Source organism: Aplidium turbinatum, chromosome 5, assembly GCF_918807975.1.
Source record: "Aplidium turbinatum chromosome 5, kaAplTurb1.1, whole genome shotgun sequence".
In the NCBI taxonomy this organism is placed as follows: Eukaryota; Metazoa; Chordata; class Ascidiacea; order Aplousobranchia; family Polyclinidae; genus Aplidium; species Aplidium turbinatum.
The window spans coordinates 12,906,151-12,930,275 of NC_137476.1; the positions used below are offsets into that span (position 1 = coordinate 12,906,151).

The window sequence follows — 24,125 nt, forward strand, 5'->3', positions numbered from 1 at the left end:
GCTGACGGTGTCAATATTTTTTGTATGCGCGTACATCACTGGTTTTGGGTTACTTGTTTTCTGCCCGTTTAACTTTTTTTGACTTATTTTTAGGGTACAATTATTTTTTCTTTTGGAGTCAACATTACATCTTTTCTTTTTAAGATAATTACTGGAATAAGAGTCATTCTTAAAGTAAACCCCAGTATCGTTGAATGGTAGCATCTTTTTTTCAGGATAATTATTGCGTGGAAGAAGTGTCTTTCTTGAAATAAACATCATATATAGACTTCAAAAGTTCTATATAAGTTTTGAACCGTCAAATTGCTTGCTTCATATTGATTGCAAATTATTGGGCTTGTCTTTGTGTTGATTTGCTTGTTTTGGGCTGCTTTTTAGATTCACCTGCTTGTTTTTAAAAAATAACCTGGCATCACTTCCCAACTTGATGCTGCTTTCTGGTTTCTTGATTCACAGTTCACGGCCACTCCTCCAGATGTGATGCTTTTTCCCATGCAAATAATATGTTAATTGTTAAAGCACTTCCCAACCCCGTTCTGTTTGTCGTATATTTGACTGGCGTGACATGTAGAAGAGGTCAAGAAAAAGGCAGAAGTGATATACCGGATACCGCCCGTTAGCTCAGTGGTTACGCTCCCAGTTCAAAATCAGGTGGCGCAAGTTGACTCTCGGGGTGTGCGCTTGAGCAACGCATTTCAGGACTACTCTCCGTTCAATGGCACCTAGTGAATGGAATAATTCCCTGACAACTCTGTCAATCTCGGTAACCGGCCCTGTGGTGTTTCAAAGATAAAATACTTTACGAAAGAGATTTAGATCATTTAAACGGACTTGCGGAAAGCGAAAGACAGCCTACGTTGCTCTTGCACGCAAAACAGCGACTGATCGCATGGCTTTCTCTGGAATGTGAATTACTACTGAGATGCGCAAGGCACGCACGCTCACAGTCACACACTGCTCTTCCCGAGCGTGAGGAGCAACTTCAAAGTCAAAACGCGTGGTAGTGAAAAAGCGAATGCGAGGTTGAATGTTCATTCTCATTTCACAAGTTATCCAAACGTTCGTTAGATTTTTTGTGACTTCAAACATGAAATCGATTTTAGCACACTTTATCTAGTTGAAACTACCATATATAAAGCTTTTTCTGTCGGCGTAAATGATTACGCCTCCGATGTATGAGGGGACGATATCGTCGCCAACCATGAATCTTACTATGATATACGGTATACGGTACTGCATTTTTGATAGATTGTTTTGAATTTGACAATATTCACATAATTTGCAACTGAACTCGCAGGTACTTTGTAAAAGCATTAATAATACCCAAGATTGTTATTGTGTAAAATTTCAATGAATTTGGTGTTATTCCCAATAAAATACTCAACAAAAGCTGCTCACTTTTTTGGGTACAGTTGATTGTGTAACACATGTTATCATTGTTAGCTTAAACCATGATACGGTAACTGGTCTTGTTAAGTATGTATGAAGTTGAAATAAAAACTTTTCTTTTACAGCATTGGCTTGTTTTGAGCGGATGCACCCTAGTTCGTACCCTCAGTTCGTACCAGGAAAATATCGAGAGAAAAAATTAAAAAAAGCCGAAGTCGCTGATCGCAGTTTTTGCAAACAAAAATTCTTAGGATCATTACTGGAAATTTTAAAATGTTTGCGGAAACTGTGGAAAAACGGTTCTATTTTTTTCTCTCAATCTTTTCAGTTTGTTTGTTTGCGGAAACTCCAATCAGCTACTTCGGCTTTTTTTAATTTTTTTCTCTCGATTGCTTCCTAACCCCTGATCCCTTTTAAAATGTTTGCGGAAACTGCGATCAGCGACTTCGGCAAACTTTTAGGATCACCAGAAATTTTAAAATGTTTACGGAAACTGCGGAAAAACGGAAACTGCGATCAGCAACTTTTGCTTTGTTCTATTTTTTCTCTCGATCTATTCAGTTTGTTTGTTTGCGGAAACTCCGATCAGCGACTTCGGCTATTTTTAATTTTTTCTTTTCGATCTTTTCCTAACCCTAACCCCTTTAAAATGTTTGCTGAAACTCCGATCAGCGACTGCGGCAAACTCTTAGGATCATTACCGGAAATTTTAAAATGTTTGCAGAAAACGGAAACTCCGATCAGCGACTTCGGCTTTGTTCTATTTTTTCTATCGATCTTTTCACGGGGGAAATTTTAAAATGGTTGCGGTAACTGCGATCAGCGACTTCGGCTTTTCTTAATTTTTTTTCTTGATCTTTTCAGGGTACGAATTGAGGGCACAAACTGCTCAGGGTACGAACTAGGTTGCACCCATTTTAAGCTGTTTGTGATGTAAAGTAGCCTATATATATAGCCTATATCATTTTGTACGTATATATATATATATATATCATTATCAAATATAGCTATTACTATCTGAAGCCTTTACAATTTGTTTCACCTAACGGATCATCAGTTTAAAACTCGACATTATTATAATCTTTACCAGTCTATTCAAATTATTAGGTTAGAGACTTTATTTGTTGTTTTAAATACAGCATATTCGTGTTGACTGACCAGAGTCCACGGATATTTTTACAATCAGTTAAACATACAAATTCATTGCAAGTTATTTGAGCACAGAAAAGAATCTCCATTATTCAAGGTACATAATCAATTTATTTATCCTTGCTTATTAAACTTATTATACAGACGAAATCGATTCAGCGCATACTATTATACTTAAACGTATCAATTGTTTTACGGTATCACAATCTGAAATCCCAAACCAAATCCTATCTAATATTAAGTAAAACCAGGGCTGGATTTCAGCCGGAGCGCTAAGCTGCGCCCTTTTGGGGCAAATTTTTAATTTCAATTGGGGGGATATCTAAATATCTGTGTATGCCTGAAAAATGAAGGCATGCAAAAGAAAAATTTTTTTCGTCAATGTTTAGACCCTGCTGTCGGCCCCGGAACATTTGCAGGTTACCGGAATTTTGAAATCTTCATAAAATCTTAATCTTTTGTGCTAGGTAGGGCATGTTGGTATTCATTTCTATTGTTTTTGGATAATTAATCCATTCATTAAGTATACAGACAAATTTAGACATGTTTTAAAATTTTAATTTTTGCAACGATGACATATTTTCTTGCATTTTATGTAAATTTTTGTGGTGTCTGAAGGTTATGATAGTAGCAAGTTGGATTTACTGGTTCTGGTACATTCTGAAGCAATATAAATAGACTCATTAGTTAAACATTTTAACAGAAACAATGGCTAAGGAAGTCCAGATGAAAAAATAGTATTATAATTCTTATTTATGTAACAAATTACATCACAGGCATGTAAGTATGTATGCTGTTTCTCCACCCATTAACTTGATTTCGATTTTACCTTCCAGGATACTACGAAATATACCTACCTGACTCATTCTTTTGAATGTATTGTAATAGCTGAGAGTAAGAATGGCATAACGATCTTCAATAAAGGATGATCCTTTAGAAATAGAAAAGTATGAGTCACTGCAAACATCCGAACTTCCGCTTCATTTGAATGTACTCAGACATTTTCTCTATCTCCGTACATTTCAATTTATGAATTCCACAACATCTAGTCAACTGCACAATTAACTCTACGAAGACATCATCAACATATATTCATCTGGTTCTATAGCAGCCACAAAGTGCAAGAAGACCATATTAGACCAAATAAAAGAGCTTGAAACCAAAAGAAAGACTGTGAAAAAAACAAGAATAACCAGTAGATTTTTAGGTTCAATAATTTTTTTTAGGAAGTCTTAACTTTAAAATTTGTATTCTACAGGAAAATGTGTTGCTGAAGGTGTCGTGGATCATCTCCCCTCAATGAAAATTAACATATCTAACATATGTGTTATTTGAGGAGATGGTACGAGCTCTAATACTAGCTGGAAGGATGGTTCAATGGCCCATATCGAAAGAAGTATAGGAAGACCTTGTCAGCATGTAGTTCGCTTACTTCACCACTGCGAGTTATTACTTCGCAAACTTTTTGAACACATTGATGGATCAACTTCAGGGCCAAACAGTTTTAATGGCCCAATCGGAAAAATGTATGAGAAATGGAGCCACTACTATTTGAACCACTAAATAATATATATGTTATACCAAAATATCCTGAAATTTCGGTTCAAGTTGAGCAGAATCTCTCAAATGATGCAAAGCACCTGCATAAGCTGGGCATTGGGCAAGTTTGCATAAGCTGGACTATTTGAACCATTAAATAATATATACTGTATATATTATTTAGTGGTTCAAATAGCCCAGCTAAATATCCTATATATCGAAATATCTATATATCGAAATAGCTATAGATACCAAAATATCCTGAAATTTCGGTTCAAGTTGAGCAGAATCTCTCAAATGATACAAAGCACCTGCATAAGCTGGGCAAGGCGGCCAATAGTGGAAATCTTCCAGAAAGTTTAATCAAGATAAAAATTGGCCCACTGTGTCACTTGCGTTGGTTAACTCTAACTTATTGAACCTAAGAATCTGCTGGTTATTCTTGTTTTTGTTCACAGTCTTTCTTTTGGTTTCAAGCTCTTTTACTTGGTCAATGATGGTCTTCTTGCAATTTGTGGCTGCTATAGATGCAGATGAATATATATTGATGATGTCTTCGTAGAGTTGATTGTGCAGTTGACTAGATGTTGTGGAATTCATAAATTGAAATGTACGGAGATAGAGAAAATGTCTGAGTACATTCAAACGAAGTGGAAGTTCGGATGTTTTTAGTGACTCATACTTTTCTATTTCTAAAGGACCATCCTTTATTGAAGATCGTTATGACATTCTTACACTCAGCTATTACAATACATTCAAAAAAATGAGTCAGGTAGGTATATTTCGTAGTATCCTGGAAGGTATAATCGGAATCAAGTTAATGGGTGGAGAAACAGCATACATACTTACATGCCTGTGATGTAATTTGTTACATAAATAAGAATTATAATACTATTTTTTCATCTGGACTTCCTTAGCCATTGCTTCTGTTAAAATGTTTAACTAATGAGTCTATTTATATTGCTTCAGAATGTACCAGAACCAGTAAATCCAACTTGCTACTATCATAACCTTCAGAAATCACAAAAATTACATAAAATGCAAGAAAATTTGTCATCGTTGCAAAAATTAAAATTTTAAAACATGTCTAAATTTGTCTGTAAACTTAATAAATGGATTAATTATCCAAAAACAATAGAAATGAATACCAACATGCCCTACCTAGCACAAAAGATTAAGATTTTATGAAGATTTCAAAATTCCGGTAACCTGCAAATGTTCCGGGGCCGACAGCAGGGTCTAAACATTGACGAAAAATTTTTTTCTTTTGCATGCCTTCATTTTTCAGGCATACACAAATATTTAGATATCCCCCCAATTGAAATTAAAAATTTGCCCCAAAAGGGCGCAGCTTACCGGAGCGCCCTCCGGAAGCTCGATCAAAAAATTGACTTCTCCGGAACGGCGTTCCGGAAGCTCAAATATTTTATACTCTTATTATGCTTTGCCCTGTTCAGTAAAAGTATATCCATAATTCTTGATAAGTCGAACACGTTAAATCGGGTATTCCCTCTGATAATATATCTTCGTACCAGTCTTGACGGAAGCGAACCTGTGAATGTATTTGTCTTGTTGAGCTCGCTATTCTTACGGCGAATGGCATCTATGATTCCCTGAAGAGCTGCCTAAAATCATATGGCATGTCTACAACATTTTTATCTTCTTGTTTGATTGGTGTTGTATGTGATGGCGCGGCTGTGATGATAGGTCGCAAAAATGTTGTAGCAAAATGGCTTTGTGATTAATTTCCAGACATTGTGGTGTGGTATTGTGCAACCATAGATTGGAAATGTCGGTTCGTCATGCTGTAAACTCAGTCAGTAATTTGAATCGATTTCGATATTTTATGGACAAACGCTATAGCCTTTACCACGCTTCTCCTAACAATAGCAGGGAATTGGGTGAATGTGCAGCGGCTGTTGAAGTGCAGTTGTTGAAAATCGGAAGGGTAGGCCTACTGGACACACGTTGGGTAGCCTCGAGTTTCCGCACAGTTAGTGCCGTCTGGAATGATTTCCCAGCACTTGTCGAATTTTTCAAAAAGGGGGCTATTAGCGACACAAGAGATTTTCGGGAACGTGTGAAATGTCAAGGACTTTTGTCAAAGATAACACCCACGGATTTCTTATTGGACTTGGCTTTGATGTACGAACACTCGCAAGAATTATCCGAAATAGCCTAAGCCTTGAACTGTAAAGAGCATGTAGGCTACTATTTGAGACGCAGATAACAAAATTAATAATCTTGCAAAATTATTTGAAACATGAAGGAATGAACCCGGACAACATTATGGCATTGCTAAGGATGCTGAAGAAAACTTAGAGTTCAAAGGTGTAGAATTACATGTAAACAATTGCAGAAATAGCCCGCTAATCAATCCCCGCATCTTCTACACTGTAAATCAAAAAGTGTAGTTTTAACCACTTCTAGGGGTGGTCTAAAAATTCCACTTCTACTTTTTCATTCCCACCCCATAGCCTATTGGGAAAGATAGTAATTTCCACCCTACCAAAGGGTGGTATTTTCCACCCAACAGAGAAGGGTGTAGGATAATCACTTAGGAAATTCCATCCAAGATCGCTTGTTGAATTCAACAGACTTGTCATTTATCAGGGGTCGACCTTAACTTTTTTTCGCACTGGCCAATCGGACCAGTGGCTCACCATTTGCACTGGTCCGCACGAGATCGCACTGGTCCGTCCCGTTTACTGATAAATTTTGTATATAATAAAGAGAACTTTATTGAACAGAACGCGAATTCTTTAAGCAATCTTGCATAAACCTTAAGTACGGTATTCTTATTCAATAGTACCTAATTCAATAATAACAGTCATCAATCATTATTAATTTAACCTATTTATTAAGTTAATTTGATGCCTCATCACTCACATGCTCTCTAAACTCTAGCACAATCTTAACATTTTTATGCATCAAATCTCTTGAGAGTACTGTACTAGGCTACCAGAGCTCACGCGTTGTTGCGATTCCCCTTTATCTTTCGATGTAACATCGTCACGTGATGTTGGCATGTTGCAATTGCTTTTTTCTTATGATTTAACACGTGATGTTGCTGCCTTTTTCTTACGGTTTAACACGCACAAATCACGTGTTTTCTTGTTTGAATAGAAGCGCAAACGAGAACCACGCACTCTAAACGATCAAACGACAGTCATAATCAGGCCTCGAAATTCACGGCGGACACGGCGGTCATGTCCGCCATCACAGCATGTGATGTCCGCGGGAAGTACCATCTAGATCGGTCATATTTGTCTGCCGAGAAATATCGATAGAAATCGTCATTGCATAGCTAGGGATGCACAATACAGAATATCGAATCTTAGAGATTCGAATCTCAATGTATTCGAATCGCATTTGCAGTTTCTTTTCGGATATCAGGATTCGAAAATAAATCTGTTAAATGAACAGTGTGCGACGTTAAACAAACGTAAAGTTGATATTTTCCGTCTTGCACGCCGACTTTTTTCTTCATTGGACTGTTTGTTCCAAGCGACTTTTTTCTTCCTTCATAGGGTTTGTGCAGTTATCAGAAGTGCAGACACGCAGTTATCAGAAGTCGTGTTTCCGTCTGATCGTATGATGCTTGATTTATAATATGTTGTACACTGTTTGACATGTGATACTAATACAATTCAAAATAAAGTACAAATATTTTTGCTTTTGGTTCGATATTATTTGGAAAAAATTGCCGTGTAATTTCAGAAGAGATTCGAAATTAAGTATTCTAGAATATTCTAGAATAGCCAGGTATTCTGAATTGTGCATCCCTATGCAATATGCATAGCACGAACAATTGTTGCAAAAATATAATTTCCCGTGCATTCTAGCGCGCATCCAGAAAATGTGAATACTGTATCTCTTAGCTTCCATTCAAGCAGGAAAACTTTCGATCTTTACGTTGCTTCAACGATTGGTGACATTGAATCAGCGTAACAAAGGTGAATTCTTCGCTAAAAACCGATGGGAGTACCGGTACTTTTACACTAATCACGCGCAACAAGTTCAAGTCTTAGGCTACGTTTACATGATAGGCGAAATGAAAATGACCGAAATGAAATCTCAAAGCGGCGTGAAAAAAACTATTGGGGGTTTTGGGGTTTTTAGGGGGTTTGGGTTTTTGGGGGGGTTGGGTTTTTGGGGTGTTTGGGGGTTTTTAGGGGGTTTGGGTTTTTGGGGGGTTTGGGTTTTTGGGGGGTTTGGGTTTTGGGGGTTTGGGTTTTGGGTTTTTTTGGGGGGGTTGGGTTTTTTTGGGAGTTTTGGGGGGTTTGGGTTTTTGGGTTTGGGGTTTGGGGTTTTGAGGTTAGGGGTTTTAATTAGGCTACGGTACCCGATAATTTTCAAAAAAAAAATCACCGAATAGGGCTCTCACCGAAAAAGGCTCTCACCGAATCGGACTCACCGAATAGTAGCAGACCCGAAAATAGTAGCGTTTCAGTGTAGAAGTTTTCTCACTCGTACCCAGAGCATTGTGACGCAAGAAGCCACACTACCTCGTTTGGTGGAAGTTATTAGTTATGGAGCGTATTAAGCAGCTATACGGCGCCTTGACTCTTCAAGCGCACGTCATTGGTCTGATGAAAGCTTTTCAGAGGCAGTGACTTTGCTGAAATTTTAAAAAGCCTTCTAATCCGTACCGTGGCTATAGTTCTCAAATGACGAAGAATTATAAGATAAAGTGATTAAGCATGACGATCGACGCTAAAACTGGTATGTCCGCCGTGAGACTTGATTTGTCCGCCGAGATAGCTTGCTCAGACCGGACACGTTTGTCCGCCGTCAACAAAAACGAATTTCGAGGCCTGCATAATACAATGATATTTTCACACTGGACAGTCAGACCAGTGCGAAACGATTCGTACTGGTCTGCAGGGAACTCGCACTAGACATTGGCCAGAGGACCAGCGCTAAGATCGAACCCTGTTTATTAACAGCTGAAAAATACTTGATTCAACTACTTGGCTAGAGGACACAGTAATGACACACGAAGAAAACGAAATCATTGAAGTGGCAAAGAGATTGTGCTTAGATGAACGCGAAGCTGCTGTGAGAGGACTTCGTGAATACATAACTACGAAAAGAAGATCCCAGAGTCTTCAAAATTTGATAACGTCACTATAATCCCTTCCAATTTCATCGAGCGAGTGTGAGCGCGGAGTTTCACAAATGAACCTCATACTGACATCTGTCCTTGCTTCTCTACACACTGTAACTGTTTCAAGGTTACTCTTTATACGAATGATCCGTCTTCCACTGAGAAATTTTTAACCAGCGAAGTATTATATGTTGGATCCTGATTACGCCATGGACGTAACCCGGCAATTGAGACCCGAAGTCGCCAGAGGTTTTATGATTTGGAATACGATAAGTGTCTTAAAAATTGTAGGCTATAACTTGAAAAATCAAACGTGGAAAAAACTAAAAACAATTTTTTTTTCTTTTTTTTTTCTATTGTATAGACTATAACTTGTATTTTTTCGTATTATTGTTTCACTAAAATATGAATATTTGCATTGAACAACGCTATACCATCTATAGACCATGATACTTACTTTAGCAACGTTTTAGGTACATCAAGTGTGTTGTTTCAAAGTCTTATAAAGACATATTTCTGAATTTCTTCTACGCACCTAGCGCATTTGGAAAGTAAAAAACTAGCGCTCCGGAAGCTAATCTTCTAGAAATCCACCACTGAGTAAAACTATCGGTTTAACATACATCCCACTTAAATGAATATATCGGATAAGTGTATCAGGATTTGCTTTCTCGTTTGTGTACTTCATTCATGTAATTGTATTTTTGTCTTTGCTTACAAACACCTGAACAAAGACAATGAGTCGTGTGATAAATGATTACCGGTACGCGAAAGGAGAATTTCCCTTTTATTCACAGAACTGTCTACCACGTGCAAAAGTCACCAGACAGATGCTTGCCATTGAAAAAAAAACAAGCAACAGTAATCCCGTGCTGTGATCTTAGGCCAAAACGTCGTGCCATAAAGATTTAATTTTTGCTCAACTGAACGTTGTGAAGGCGAAAGATTGGACAAAAGAAATAATCACTTTGCAACAGATCTAAAAATAGCACGCTTGAAACAAAGGCGCAGGCTAGAGTGCATCAGTTGCCCCGATGTTGGAATTTTTGATCGGCCCTTTTTTCTGTATAAATATTTTTCATTTATTTTTTTATATGGATATTTTCTGTGTGGATTTTTTCTATATAGACTTTTACCTACATTCTTCCAGATATGTAACTTGTTTTTGCATCAAAACTGCTAATTGGTATCAATGCAAGCAAACTTTCTTTTTCATAGAGATTAAGGTCATGTCTGTTGACATTTTTGATGAATGGAAACTTGTTGATTCAAGTTTCCATGGTGAGGATCTTAATGTCTCGCAAAATAATCGTCAACATAGGTAGGCTAATCAACTCTTTCAAGTGTTGACATATAATGCTCAGTAACTTTTTTCTCCAATCACAACTCCAATTTCATCAGCAATATTTCACCAATATTAGCTTTAGTGTTCTTTTATGTACCAACTGCTAGCTTATTCTGAAACGCCGTTTTCCCACCACTTTTTACAATGCCTGTATAAAAAGATCTTTGCCCTCTCAAACTCCAGTTTTGGCATTACTACTGCAGGCTTTACCTTCTGTTTATTTCTGGAACCTTTAAATTTCTCTCCAGTGACCTTAATTTTAAAAAAAATAGGAACAAAATTTTTCATCGGACAACACTGTATTACAAAACTTTTTTGGCCGTTTATCATTAAATAATTTTTAATATGCTGGAAAAACGGGTCCACGTCTTTTAGGCGCAGACAGTTAGGCGCAGACAGTTAGGCGCAGACAGTTAGGCGCAGACAGTTAGGCGCAGACAGTTAGGCGCAGACAGTCAGGCGCAGACAGTCAGGCGCAGACAGTCAGGCGCAGACAGTCAGGCGCAGACAGTCAGGCGCAGACAGTCAGGCGCAGACAGTCAGGCGCAGACAGTCAGGCGCAGACAGTCAGGCGCAGACAGTCAGGCGCAGACAGTCAGGCGCAGACAGTCAGGCGCAGACAGTCAGGCGCAGACAGTCAGGCGCAGACAGTCAGGCGCAGACAGTCAGGCGCAGACAGTCAGGCGCAGACAGTCAGGCGCAGACAGTCAGGCGCAGACAGTCAGGCGCAGACAGTCAGGCGCAGACAGTCAGGCGCAGACAGTCAGGCGCAGACAGTCAGGCGCAGACAGTCAGGCGCAGACAGTCAGGCGCAGACAGTCAGGCGCAGACAGTCAGGCGCAGACAGTCAGGCGCAGACAGTCAGGCGCAGACAGTTAGGCGCCGGTCAAGGGTCTGCTACTATTCAGTGAGTCCGATTCAGTGAGTCCGATTCAGTGAGTTCCTAACCCCTAACCCTAAAACGGCAATGATAATTAGGCTACGGTACCCGATAATTAAAAAAAAAATTAAAAAAAATTCCTGTTAAGAGATCGGACTCACTGAAACGGGCCATTCCGCCGGTCAAATAGGCGTGCACACTGTGGCGTCAGGATATTTAGGTGCAGAGCACTGTGGCGCCCGTTCATTTAGGGTATGCTACTATTTGGTGAGTCCGATTCGGTGAGTTCCTAACCTCTAACCCCTAACTCCTAACCCTTAACCCTAAAACGGCAATGATAATTAGGCTACGGTACCCGATAATGTAAAAAAAATTTGAAAAAATCCCTTGTTAAGGGATCGTACTCACCGAATCGTACTCACCGAATCGGACTCATCGAATCGGACTCACCGAAACGGGCCATTCTGGTTCATTTAGGTGCTATTCCTAGTAAAGTCTGCAGATTGTATCAGCTCAACTTTGGCAAAACCTAGTCAGGGTTTCTTCTAAGTTACTCTTCACTCAAGCCTACCACCCGCTTGAATATAGGCTACGATATATTTTTTACTGATGTTTAGTGTAGTTATTATTTGACTTAACTAAAAGTGAAGTCAGTTATATATATCGGAAACTTGAATATAATTTATTGATTCAGCTTTCGCTGACGCAAACCTGGACTAACAACAAATAAATGCCGAACACGCGCACTAAAAAAACAATATATTTTTCTGTTCAATATAACACTTTGTGTGAAAAGCATTGTCGGATAAAGCAGCTTCACTCACTGAAGCCAACACTAACAACAAATAAATGCACGATTGCACGTGCATTAACAAAACAATGTATTTTTCTGTTCAATACAACATTTTGTGTGAAAAGCATTGCCCTACCTGCCAAGCTGATACAATCTGCAGACTTCACTAGAAATAGCACCTAAATGAACAGGCACCACAATGCTCCGCACCTACATATCCTGACGCTACAGTGTGTGCGCCTATTTGACCGGCGCCTAACTGTCTATGCCTAAAAGACTCAGGGTTGTTGGTATTTTACCCGACCCAAAAAAACCTGGGTGGGTTTTTTTAATAAAACCCACTTAAAAAAACCCAAAAAAACCCATAAAAAAACCCAGAGCATCATATTTGTCCAGTTTTTATTGGAAAATTAAAAAAATGAACAAAAACACTACAAGGTACTTAAAACAAACTTTAAATTAGGACTTAAGGATGTGATTGTGAAGTAAATTTCCAAGAATAAACTGAAAACGCAGTGGATATTGTACAGTGCACAAAAATCAACTAATGTCACTTTGTGTATACTACACTAAAACTCATTTATGCAAGAAGGCACTATAGTTAAACCGGTGAAAGTACTACTCTACTGTAGTCTGTATATATGATGTGAATTGCAATTTAGGAGGCTATTTACCAATTACAGATTCTGGATTCTAACGCATGGCTGTTTCAGAGCATTTGCCTAAATGGCCATTGGCCACGCAATCGCTCAATGGCTCATCCATTACTATATATAATTATATATAAATGATAAAAAATATTTAAACATGATGGCATAAATGCTCCTTGCCTTCAAATCTAAAGCAAATGATGCAATAATGTGATTTTTACCACAGTAGCATCAACTTGGTATAGAAATCAGTGGATGATGCAACATCCAACTTGATCTTGAAATTAATGGAGGATGCAACATTCAAGCAACAACAGCCCTAGTGCATTATTTTATTGAGTTATGCAAGCATGTACTGTGAGTGAAAGGCACTTCATTCGTAAAAAGTAGTTTTGAGGTGAAATAAGCATGAATCTACCTTTTTTTTGCATCTTTTTAAAAAAAAACCAATAAAACCCAAAAAAACCCGGGTTTTTCTCAACCCTGAAAAGACTTGCTCCCGGAAAAACCTACCTACGTCAGATTAATTGCTGTAAATCGGTCAAACGTAAAATAAGTTTTACATGGAGTAATGACTTTACAATGCTTCAATTACTCCGTATTAAAATGAGCCTGGAATGAAATAAGATACTTTGCAATTACAATTACACACAAAAGTCTCAATTACTATTACTAAATTTCATGAAAGTGTGAAATTAATTACATTCAATTACAATTGTCATTGATCCAATTCTGATGTGCATTAAATTAGGTGAATTAGCCAAACAAAGGTTTTCCAGAGATATTAAAGTGATAAATTACTTATATAAGTGGTGAATTGGACAAAGTAGAGAGTATGTATAAGACAGGAATTCTGCTGAAACTAACAAAATATAAGCATTTGAGCAAAGTTGAATTAGACCAATTCTGCTGTATATCTTTATACTATGGGTGTTATATATATATGTTATAAATTATCCAATTAACCTATAATTTATATTGTTATTAGGTGATGGCAGATGTTTTCAGTTTTGGAATAAAACCGATTGTTTGCCATGCTTGGAATCATGATCGTACTCAAGTTGCTTTAAGCCCAAACAGTAATGACATTCTGATATATCAAAAATCAGGAAAGAAATGGAATTTACTGCACACTTTATGCGAACACACCTTGAAAGTTACTGGTACCATGCATAAGTACTTAATTGCATGCTTCTATATTATACACTATAGTATACAGGGTCTTCAATAATTAGTTAACATTACAACTTCAAACAACTGTATTTAACAAATGGTAGACTATTTTTGTTAGCTGATCTGTGAACATGGTTTTATAATTTGGTAGCTGAACTGTGAACATGGTTCCTTAGGCCACGTTTGCCTCCTTTGCCAGTGTTTGTATCGGATCTCTTGTTAACAACATTGATTATTGAGGGTCCACGTCTTTTAGGCGCAGACAGTTGGGCGCCGGTCAAATAAGCGTGCACACTGTGGCGTCTGGATATTTAGGTGCGGAGCACTGTGGCGCCCGTTCATTTAGGTGCTATTCCTACTAAAGTCTGCAGATTGTATCAGCTTGGCAGGTAGGGCAATGCTTTTCACACAAAATGTTATCATATATTGAACAAAAAAATATATTGTTTTGTTAATACGCATGTGGAGATGAGGTTCGAGACAACGCTCTACTACTCTTGATATTAGCACATCTGCACAGGACACTTGCTATGCATCATAAACACAGGTTGCAGGCAGATGGAAGTTTACTTAATCTGTTATCTTTCGCAATTACTTCTACTCGGGATGAATTGGTCATGTGGCGAGTACGTATGAGACAACGCTCTACTACATGAATACATTTCCATAGGGCATAATATGAACCCTGGCTACAAGTTGCAAGCATAATGAATGGTGCGACTGTGCTCATTATTAAACCTAGTCAGGGCTTTGCGGAAAACTAAGTTACGGTACTCTTCACTCAAGCCTACCACCCGCTTAAATAAAGGCTACGGTATATTTTTTACTGGTGTTTAGTGTAGTTATTATTTGACTCACTAAAATTGAACTCAGTCATGTTCGGAAACTTGAATAATTTATTGATAAAGCTTTCGCCGACGCAAACTTGGACTAACAACAAATACAGGCCCAACACGTGCATTAAAATACAACATATTTTTCTGTTCAATATAACATTTTGTGTGAAAAACAGTGCTGGTTTAAGCAACTTCACTCACGGAAGGCAATACATATTTTTCTGTTCAATATAACATTTTGTGTGAAAAGCATTGTCCTACCTGCCAAGCTGATACAATCTGCAGACTTTGCTAGAAATAGCACCTAAATGTCAGGGCACCACAGTGCTCCGCACCTAAATATCCAGACTCCACAGTGTGCGCGCCTATTTGACCGGCGCCTAACTGTCTGCGCCTAAAAGACTTGCTCCCATAATTGATGACCCTGTAAGCCTGTATAGTTTGTGCAGAGTTTTTAGACTTAATTTTAACGGCCCCCTTTTGCTATTTCTGTTTGTATTAGATCTCTTGTTTACAACATTGATTATTGATGACCCCAGTGTATAGTTTGTGTAGAGTTTTTAGACTTAATTTTAACGGTCCCCTTTTGCTATTTCTTAAAGTAGTTGGATTTATGCAAAAACTCTCGGCTGAAGTATATATTACCATACCTGTACTTTTTCTTTTAATACAATAACATCCAATTAATACTCTTTGACTTTCAGTTTCAAAAGCATGTACTGCCTACATTTTTTATAGGTGAGCAACTGAGCATTGAGCGGGTCTGGTACTATTGGGAGAATCCGATTCAGAGAAAGCCCTTTTTGGAAAATTGTAAAATCACAGTGGCATATGTAATTATTAGAGCAATTTTTTGTAACCTGAAAAACTCAAAAAAGTAACTTTAATTTTGCGAAAAAGTAACCAAAAAATAACTTTATTTAAAGAAAACAAGAAAGTGAAAGAAATAGCAGCAATTCAACATAAAAAGCATCTAAATTAGTTTCAATTTATGCTCAAATTATAATTACACGTTCAAATTACATATATTCTATATTCTCTGGCAGGAAATTTCTGTCAATCAAACACTTTAGCTGTTGCAAAGAAAACAAGTGGCTAAATATAGTGAACACTATGTTAACACAGTTAACACTGTAGTTAACAAATAAAGTTCTGTTCTGTTGCTTAAGGCTTTGTGTTGATTGCAGCGCCGCCGCTCAAGTATAAGGTCGCGTCTTCCTTTACAACATGTTTGTTGAGTTACCATTAACACGTTGCTTGTGTTGAAGTAGGGTGGTGCTAGTATAGTTTTCTGTTGCCGTTACGTGAAGGTATATTTATGCTCTGCTATGGATTTCAGATGCAGTGCCTATTTAGTTTATTAAAGCCATTAAATGGTGTCATCTACTTTTGTTACTTAATTCCATTCGTTACAAACACAATTTGTTTCATCGAAAAAATTACTTAACGTTTGCTAATATTTCGAGAATACACGCAATATGAACAAGCATGGGCTTGTGCAAACCTTAAATCCGTACCATAGTAGAAGATATATTAAAATTTTTAGCATTACATAGATTCATAGAATGTAAATTCATCTCTCCAGTAGCAATGAAGATGAATGAATAGGGGAATTAGGCAAAAAACGTATGCAAAATAAAGTGACCTAACAAATGAAAAGTAACCTAAAAGCACAAAAAGTGACTTTTAGTAACTTTATAACTTTTTAATTATTGACCCCACAATAGGGTGTTGCAGGCGCGCCATCATCTATTTCCCACTCTTTCAGGTGTTTGGCAAGAAAAGTTGCTGAAATGTGCAAAAGTTCAAAAAACATTTTTCTGCTGGCATTTGCATATGAGCACAATGACAATGAGTTATCATTAACAATGTCTAGCAGCTCTGGCTTTCCGTATCCATTACCAAACTTGTTTGTAACCTGGCCATCGACACTTGCATTTAAACGCAGCAGAGATCCAGCCAAAGCTTCCTTTTCATCCATAGTGATTTGTTTGTCTCATAGACCTAAGGGGATCAGCTCCCCAGTTACATACCATGTGTGCACTGGCGCCGACTTACGGGGATACAGGGTGGCCACACCACCCCGTAACCGCTGTGGCGGGGTGGCAGCCACCCCGTTTAGGTTACATTACTTACTGCAAATAAATGTAATTTGAACGGACGTTTCAATCTTTTTTTGATCATTGGTTTTCGCTCCAAGTCAATGTGAAGCAAGGGGTAAACCAATACAGTATTGCGAAGAAAATGATTGTTTTTGTCACAAGCATGATACTCGCGTAACATCAAGCAAGCTACGTGAAGATTACGCAACACGTGGCTACGAGTTTTTTCCTTGTTGTTGTTGCGATCGTTTTATTTGTTACTTGTCATAAGTCATTGTTACATTTGTTAGGTTTACAATGGGATTTATTAATCAATAAAATACGATCTTTCCATTGCCTCCCTCAAAATTTTTTTTTTAAAATTATTAAACTGCTTATAATATCGCTATAAATTACGACAGCTATCAAATACTTGGAATTAAAATTATCTCGATGATTGAAAGCTCCACCCCCTAAAGGCCTAAATGAATAAATAAATATCTATTTTCAAATTTCATTAAAAAAATGCAATTTTCGAAACTTTTTGAGTTTCATTTAAAAAGTGCACTTAGTAAAGTAGCAGTTTTAACGTTCTGCAAATTTCCACGTTTACATGATTCTATTTGAGGAAAGCTACACCCCCTGCCAATTCCCAATAATAAAAGCAACCTTTTTCAATTACTCAAGATTTTGCATTTTGAATTATTTTCCGATTTCAATTGGAGTGTATTGTCATCTACTTCATGCTTTAATTTCTACTTTGTTATCTACTTCATGCAGTAATATGGCGTGACAAACTGTGAGGCGGGAATTTATTGGTCTGACATAGGAGTTGCTTGTTACATCATAGAAAAAATTACGAAAAGTCGTCCAGTAAAAGTCTGAGGCGGGAATTTATTGATCTGACATAGGAGTTGCTTGTTACATCATAGAAAAAATCACGAAAAGTCCAGTAAAAGTTTTCGCCGACATTCCAGTTTTATTCAGCTTAAAGGTGCCACCGAAAAAGCGTTCAAAATTGCAGCCTTCCATTGAGTCATTTTTTGTTGCGTCTAGTCAGGATTTCAGCCAGCATGAAAGTGACCAAACGCCTGAACGAAACGAAAGTGTGCCACTGCCAAAAGGCGTTAGCATGATCAAGGAGGTGGAAGAACCGAGCACAAGCAGGATAATCGCTGTTGAAGGGAGAAGCTATCAAAAATCGTGGGAAAGCGAATTCCCATGGCTTAAGTTTTTAGGTTGCCATATTGTGCTATCCGCCACCCCGTGCAAAAATAAAAGTCGGCGCCTATGCATGTGTGTCTACCTAAAGCTTTTAAAGCAGCAACACTGATAGTTTTGTCTACTGCAGTATAGCTTTTGATGTTACTTACCAGTTGCAAATCTTCTCGGGGTGCTGATGCAGCAATTGGACAGTTGAACCACCATCCATTAAATACAAAAGTGCAAAAGTCAACAAATCGCTCTATGTTTTGTATTTGTGACTTGGAAATGATTCCTTGTTGTAGAAAGTCTTGCAGCATTACTATCTTATAGCAATAGAGCTGCTTTCTCATCCACCTTGCTCGGTGGACTGCACCACATTTCATGCAGTTGCTCTGTCCACTGTTGATTCCAATGTACACCACCGCCATCAGGTCTAGAAGTTCTGTGTTATCCCCCCTCTGATAATTTTGCATATCTCTCTCAAAATTTATAAGTGCTTCCATTTTTCTATTTTGAGTTGTTACTAATAATCCCAACTCTTGAGGATCACCACTGTTGTATTGTGCGGGAACATTTGCTATTGTATGGAAAATATCTAGCTGCGATCACCAGCTACAGACGAAATCGCTTAATCGAATCACCTATTTGCCAGACGTTTTGATACGATTATACGATTGATTCGTTTAACCAATTTACTAAAAAAAAAGGTTTATTGTGAATGGGCGTAATTGTTGGGAAGATGTCTGTGCCGACTAGGCTGCAACGCACATTACAACTGATGCTTCCTACAACTGTTTACAATTCTGGTTAAACTTTAAAGAGTTTACTAGTTCTGTGTTACATAACACTATGCTGTATGTTCCAGCCATCAAAACTGGTCCTTTTTACATTGATTTATCATCTGCAAACGTTGAAACAATGTAAAACAGACCAGCTTTGCTGACTTGGCTGAGCAGGTATGATCAAAGCATTTTTCTGCAAACTGCGGCAATCGGACTTCTTTTAATCTCACCGATCTCTGTGACATCACAACGCGAACTTTGACGTTGACGTTTTTGATTCAAGCGTGCTATTTTTAGCTAGTACCAGCTGTGTAGTTTTTGAGTATGGAACGTGACCTACGAAAATAGTGGTACTGTAGAAAAACACGGCTCACACTCATTGTTTTGAAATCGCAAAGTTTTTTTTCAAGTCTTTTGCGCTGTCTGGTAAAATAATTAATTTGCAATGTTCTTCAACTGAACGAAACTGCACAAATGAAATTATGCACTGCATTTCACAACAGTAGGCTACTTTTTTTCAGCAATTTAAAAAAAATTCTCCAAAGTTTTCTGGTAAAAACTTTTGGACATGCTTTCCAACACTTCCCTCTTAAGCCGAAATAATTTGTCCATGTCAGTCGCCTACGGATGACATCAAAACACATCAAAAGCATTTAAACTTCTTTAGTGTGATTATTCCTTTTGTGTGCTCTTTTGTTTTAATGAAGCCCAGCTGTGCGAAAATTGGTCGTTGGCAGTGCGATGTCTAGCACATAAGATTATGGCCTGGGATTACAGACACTTGTCTTTGTTTTGAGCGCATGCGTCTGTCTCACCTTTGCTTCATTTTGCCTTTGACCATTGCAGACAATAATGCGAAGCAAAAAAGAGACATTCTCTTTTCGCTAACGGGTATAATTATACGATTAAATGAATGAAGTATGCAAACTGGAAGCAAATCCTGATGCTTTTATCCGACTTATTCTTTTAAGCAGTATGCGCTTAACCGATGTTTTTACTTAACATCAGATTGGATTTGGTTTGGGATTTCAGGTTTTGATTCAAATAAACGATTGATACGTTTAAGCAGTATACTATTAACCGATTTCGTCTGTATAGGTCTTGTTTGTAATTTCCGTAGACCCGTAGTTTATTTTAACAAAGTGTTATCGGCTGGCAATATCGTTGTTTTTATGTCGATTCAATGTTGTCGGACACTGAATGTTGTTAAAAAGGAGAACTACCCAGACAACAAAATTCGTCATTTTTACCCTGATTTAACGACTGCAAACGTAGAATCAATGTAAAAATGACGGATTTTGTTATCTGGGTAGGTTAGTTGACATCCGAGGGGAAAACACGTGTCGTCAGAGTTGAGAAATGTTTTCGCTGTGGGTTAGTGACTTCACACCCTCAATGGTGACATCACAAGGGTATAATGGTCAGGTTTTATGTAAGGCGGTATGCAGTTGAAACAATTTAGTGTCGTTAGATGGTCCCGCAATACCGGATTACAATCCCGATAAAGGAGTTATTGCGTGGTACAACGATTCTATAGCAGGACGTCGCCCAGACTTCAACAACACTAAGTGACCATTTTGCATGTGTTATCGTTATTTGTATTTTGGCCTCCAAACATGCAAATTTGGCCGCCGAGAAGGAGCTCTCGATAGGCCACGATGGTTGCCAGAAAAAAACACGAGTTTTAAGGCCTGACATAAAAATTTTTCATGAAATGTGGTGCAGTCCATCGAGCAAGGTGAATGGGAAACCAGCTCTATTGCTATAAGATAGTAATGCTGCAAGACTTTCTACCACAAGAAATCATTTCCAAGTCACAAATACAAAAAATAGAGCAATTTGTCGACTTTTGTATTTAATGGATGGTGGTTCAACTGTCCAATTGTTGCATCAGCACCCCGAGAAGATTTGCAACTGGTAAGTAACATCAAAAGCTATGCTGCAGTAGACAAAACTATCAGTGTTACTGCTCAGTGTTACTTTTGCACATTTCAACAACTTTTCTTGCCAAACACCCGAAAGAGTGGGAAATAGATGATGGCTATGCTTCTGCTAATGGTATCATAAGTGCAATGGTTCAGCAGAGAGAGGGGTAAAACTGGTATCCGACTTTCTTCATCTAGCAAAATAAAAAAAAAGGAGGATCAAAAGAAGATACCAAATCTTAGAAAACGTCGTTTATCAACACAATGAAGATGCACAACTGCCTTTGCGGAAATTGTGTTAACTAAGACTCACATTACCCGTTTGGATTTATTGATATAGTGCAATTTAGTGCATGGATGTAGTTTCTTTACAATTAAATAAATTTTGTTGTGCATAAGCCATGAAATTGTATTTTTCAGATAGCACAGCTCAAGAAATGCAACAATATCGCCTTTTCACAGGAAAATAGTTCAAAATTAGAATTACCGCCCTCTAGTGGTAATATTTTGCAAAATTATTGTTAAAATCAAATTCCTTACCCATAAAAATGGGGTGCATGCAAGTTCCATAACAATATGATGAGTAGTTTTTAAGATATTTTTATTTTCACCACTAGGGCCAGTATTGTGCAAACAATTAGTGACAAAACTTGACTATTTTTGGATCTATGTACTTATCCCATTTCTCCAATTTTTTTTTTAACAATTCAGAACATCATAGTGCATCTTTTAAATATACCCCCAATATTGCAAAACTTATACAATGCCATCTAGTGGCAAAAGACATGAAAAATTTCAAAAAGTGGACCTCAAAATGGCCTCGGCGCCCGGCGGTGGAGGTAAACATCGATGAAACTTCATATTTGTGGTATATATACTGATCTAAACACATTCACAAAAAAGGTAAGCATGGTGAAACCAAGATTTAAATTTCATGGGGCGCCTGCAACACCCTACCCCACAACCATGAAATTTTGATTCTAACTTCTACATTTCTTTTGTTAATTGGTACAACCCAAAAAAAAGTAACTTTAGTGACAAAAAATCGCCCTAGTAGTTATGTATATTGAAAGGAATTAGCTCACAATAGAGAAATGAATGTTCAGTTTGATCACCCAATTTAAAAGTTAATTTAACAATCTTTCTGTTGCTTAGCATTAAGATTAAGGTGTTTTTATAGCCTACCTGATAATAATAATCAGCCATAATTTCCAAATGCAGTCCTCGAATTTAGCGGCGGCACACGGCAATTGCTGTGGTAAATGCCGCCGCAAACGTCATAATGGCCATTCTGCTACGGCAATAAAAATGCCGTCGCAAAATGAGCATTTAATTCGGACAAAAATTGTTCAAAATTTTTTCCTGTTTGATTTACGCGCAGCAAGAGTTTAATCAGCAGAAACAGTTTAATCAGCAGGAGTTTAATCAGCAAAAACACCACACCAAGACCTCACCTCGGACTATTTTACTTGCTGTGAACACTCACACAGTCTACGAAATTACCATATTTTTACTTTGCAAAAACGTAGACGAGGCCAAACGGCAACAGTTGAAATTGCCTCGGCAATTGCTGCGAACGTTTATTACGAAAAAGTTACAGTCAGGGCTGCGATTTTTTCTTTCTTGTCGAACGACCAAAAATTCTACGCTTGTTTGTCGAATAGTAATATGACGTCACAAGAGTCAGATTATAAGCGTTTGGCCGCGAGTTACCGCACAAGTTGTGTGGTATCAGAGTCACTTACTTTAAGTTTTTAATTGCACGCTGGTTGAGTGATTCCATCTACGACGGCAAAAACATAGCCGTCGCCAAATCAACACACCTTGGATTGCTGCGACAATTGCCGTATGCTTAAATGTTTAATCAAACGAAATTTTATGCGCTTCATCGCGTGTCACACGGCGGTAGCCCAGAGCATCACGCAAGCTATTTTATGCGCTGACAATGCTCTTGTGAACTGTAAAAAGTTTGCAACCTTATAAATACCGGCTTATTGTTACGCAAAAGTTATTCTTTCATCGAATGCTTATTGTTTACCGGTGTCGTTGCGAATATAAATCATCGTGAAAGAAGATACAGTTAAAAAGTTGAATTTACCTGCTATGGATCATCAAAAAGAAGGAAAAGTTAGTGTGGTATTTTGCAAAATTTGTAAAAAATTTTATGACGGAAACAAACCGGAATTAGAAAAGCTACGGGGTCAAGTTAAAAAAGTAAACGTAAATCAAGGCAATCAAGGCAAAATTAATATCTCGCAGTGAGATATTAATTTGTTACCGGTTCCTGGTTGAACAATTAACGTTATTTTATGATAATTCAAAGTCGCTAGATGCCGAATTAATGTAAAACAAACGTAAATTTCTTCTTAGGCCTTGTTACGCAGGCAGCAAAATTTGTTATTTTGCATTGACTTCACGTCTGTAGACGTTGAATCAATGTAAAAATATTGATTTTTGCTGTCTGGGTACGCAATGTAACCCGCTAAAAAAATTAAATAGATTTGTGCTGACTCGAACGTTGAATCAACCCAAAATTAATTTACTTTTCCCCCTGGGTTATTTAACGTAACAGCGTGCGTACTGCGTATCGCTACTTTTGGTATTATTACATCACTACAAATCAAACAGTGCGGTCGTGACTCGTGATAGACTACCGTACTCTAGTATATTTTTCGCTTCTCGTTTTTTCGATTCAACGCCTGCAGACGTTGAATCAATGTAAAAACGACGGGGTTTGCCAGCTGGGTTGTGTGCTTTTGTGAATGCAAATGCAAAATCGCCCATTACGTAATCACAGAAACCCTTTTAGTGGATGGAAGTCAAGTTGCAACCGTGTTTATCTGTCTACTATTGTTAGAGCTCGACCGATATCACTTTTTCAGGCCGATACCGATATTTATGAAATTTTTAGGCCGATACCGATATATATCGGCCGATATATATCAACTACGAAAAATTTGTTACCAACAAGGTTATTAAGCAACAAACCAGTCCAAGAAAGTTTATGCATTGGTTGCTGTCATAGGCGCCGAGTTTTCAAAATAGCTGGGCGGGCGAACACATACTGCACGTCACGTCGTGATCACCAATAATAATGTAGAACTCCACTGTTGTTTTCCTACCACCAAGGTCCAAGATCTAGGCTTCCTAGTTCCTACTACTATAAATTGCAAATATCTAGCGATAAACTGCGCTATTGAACCGAGCTTACATTGAATCTACAATTAGAACAGTTATATAACGAAGGAGCTGAATTGCAACTAATGA

The 24,125-nt window shown here is 37.9% G+C and overlaps 1 protein-coding gene across 1 annotated transcript in view; it reads left to right on the top strand.

The window, feature by feature from the left end:
* The first annotated feature begins 2,484 nt into the window (after positions 1 to 2,484).
* Positions 2,485 to 24,125, top strand: part of LOC145769934 (actin-related protein 2/3 complex subunit 1A-like) — a 53,350-nt gene continuing 31,709 nt past the window's right edge. Inside the window, exons 1-2 of the mRNA XM_082581484.1 lie at positions 2,485 to 2,635; positions 13,844 to 14,018. Of these exons, the coding sequence (XP_082437610.1) occupies positions 13,847 to 14,018 (172 nt within the window). The 5' untranslated portion in view covers positions 2,485 to 2,635; positions 13,844 to 13,846. The remainder of the gene's footprint in view (positions 2,636 to 13,843; positions 14,019 to 24,125) is intronic.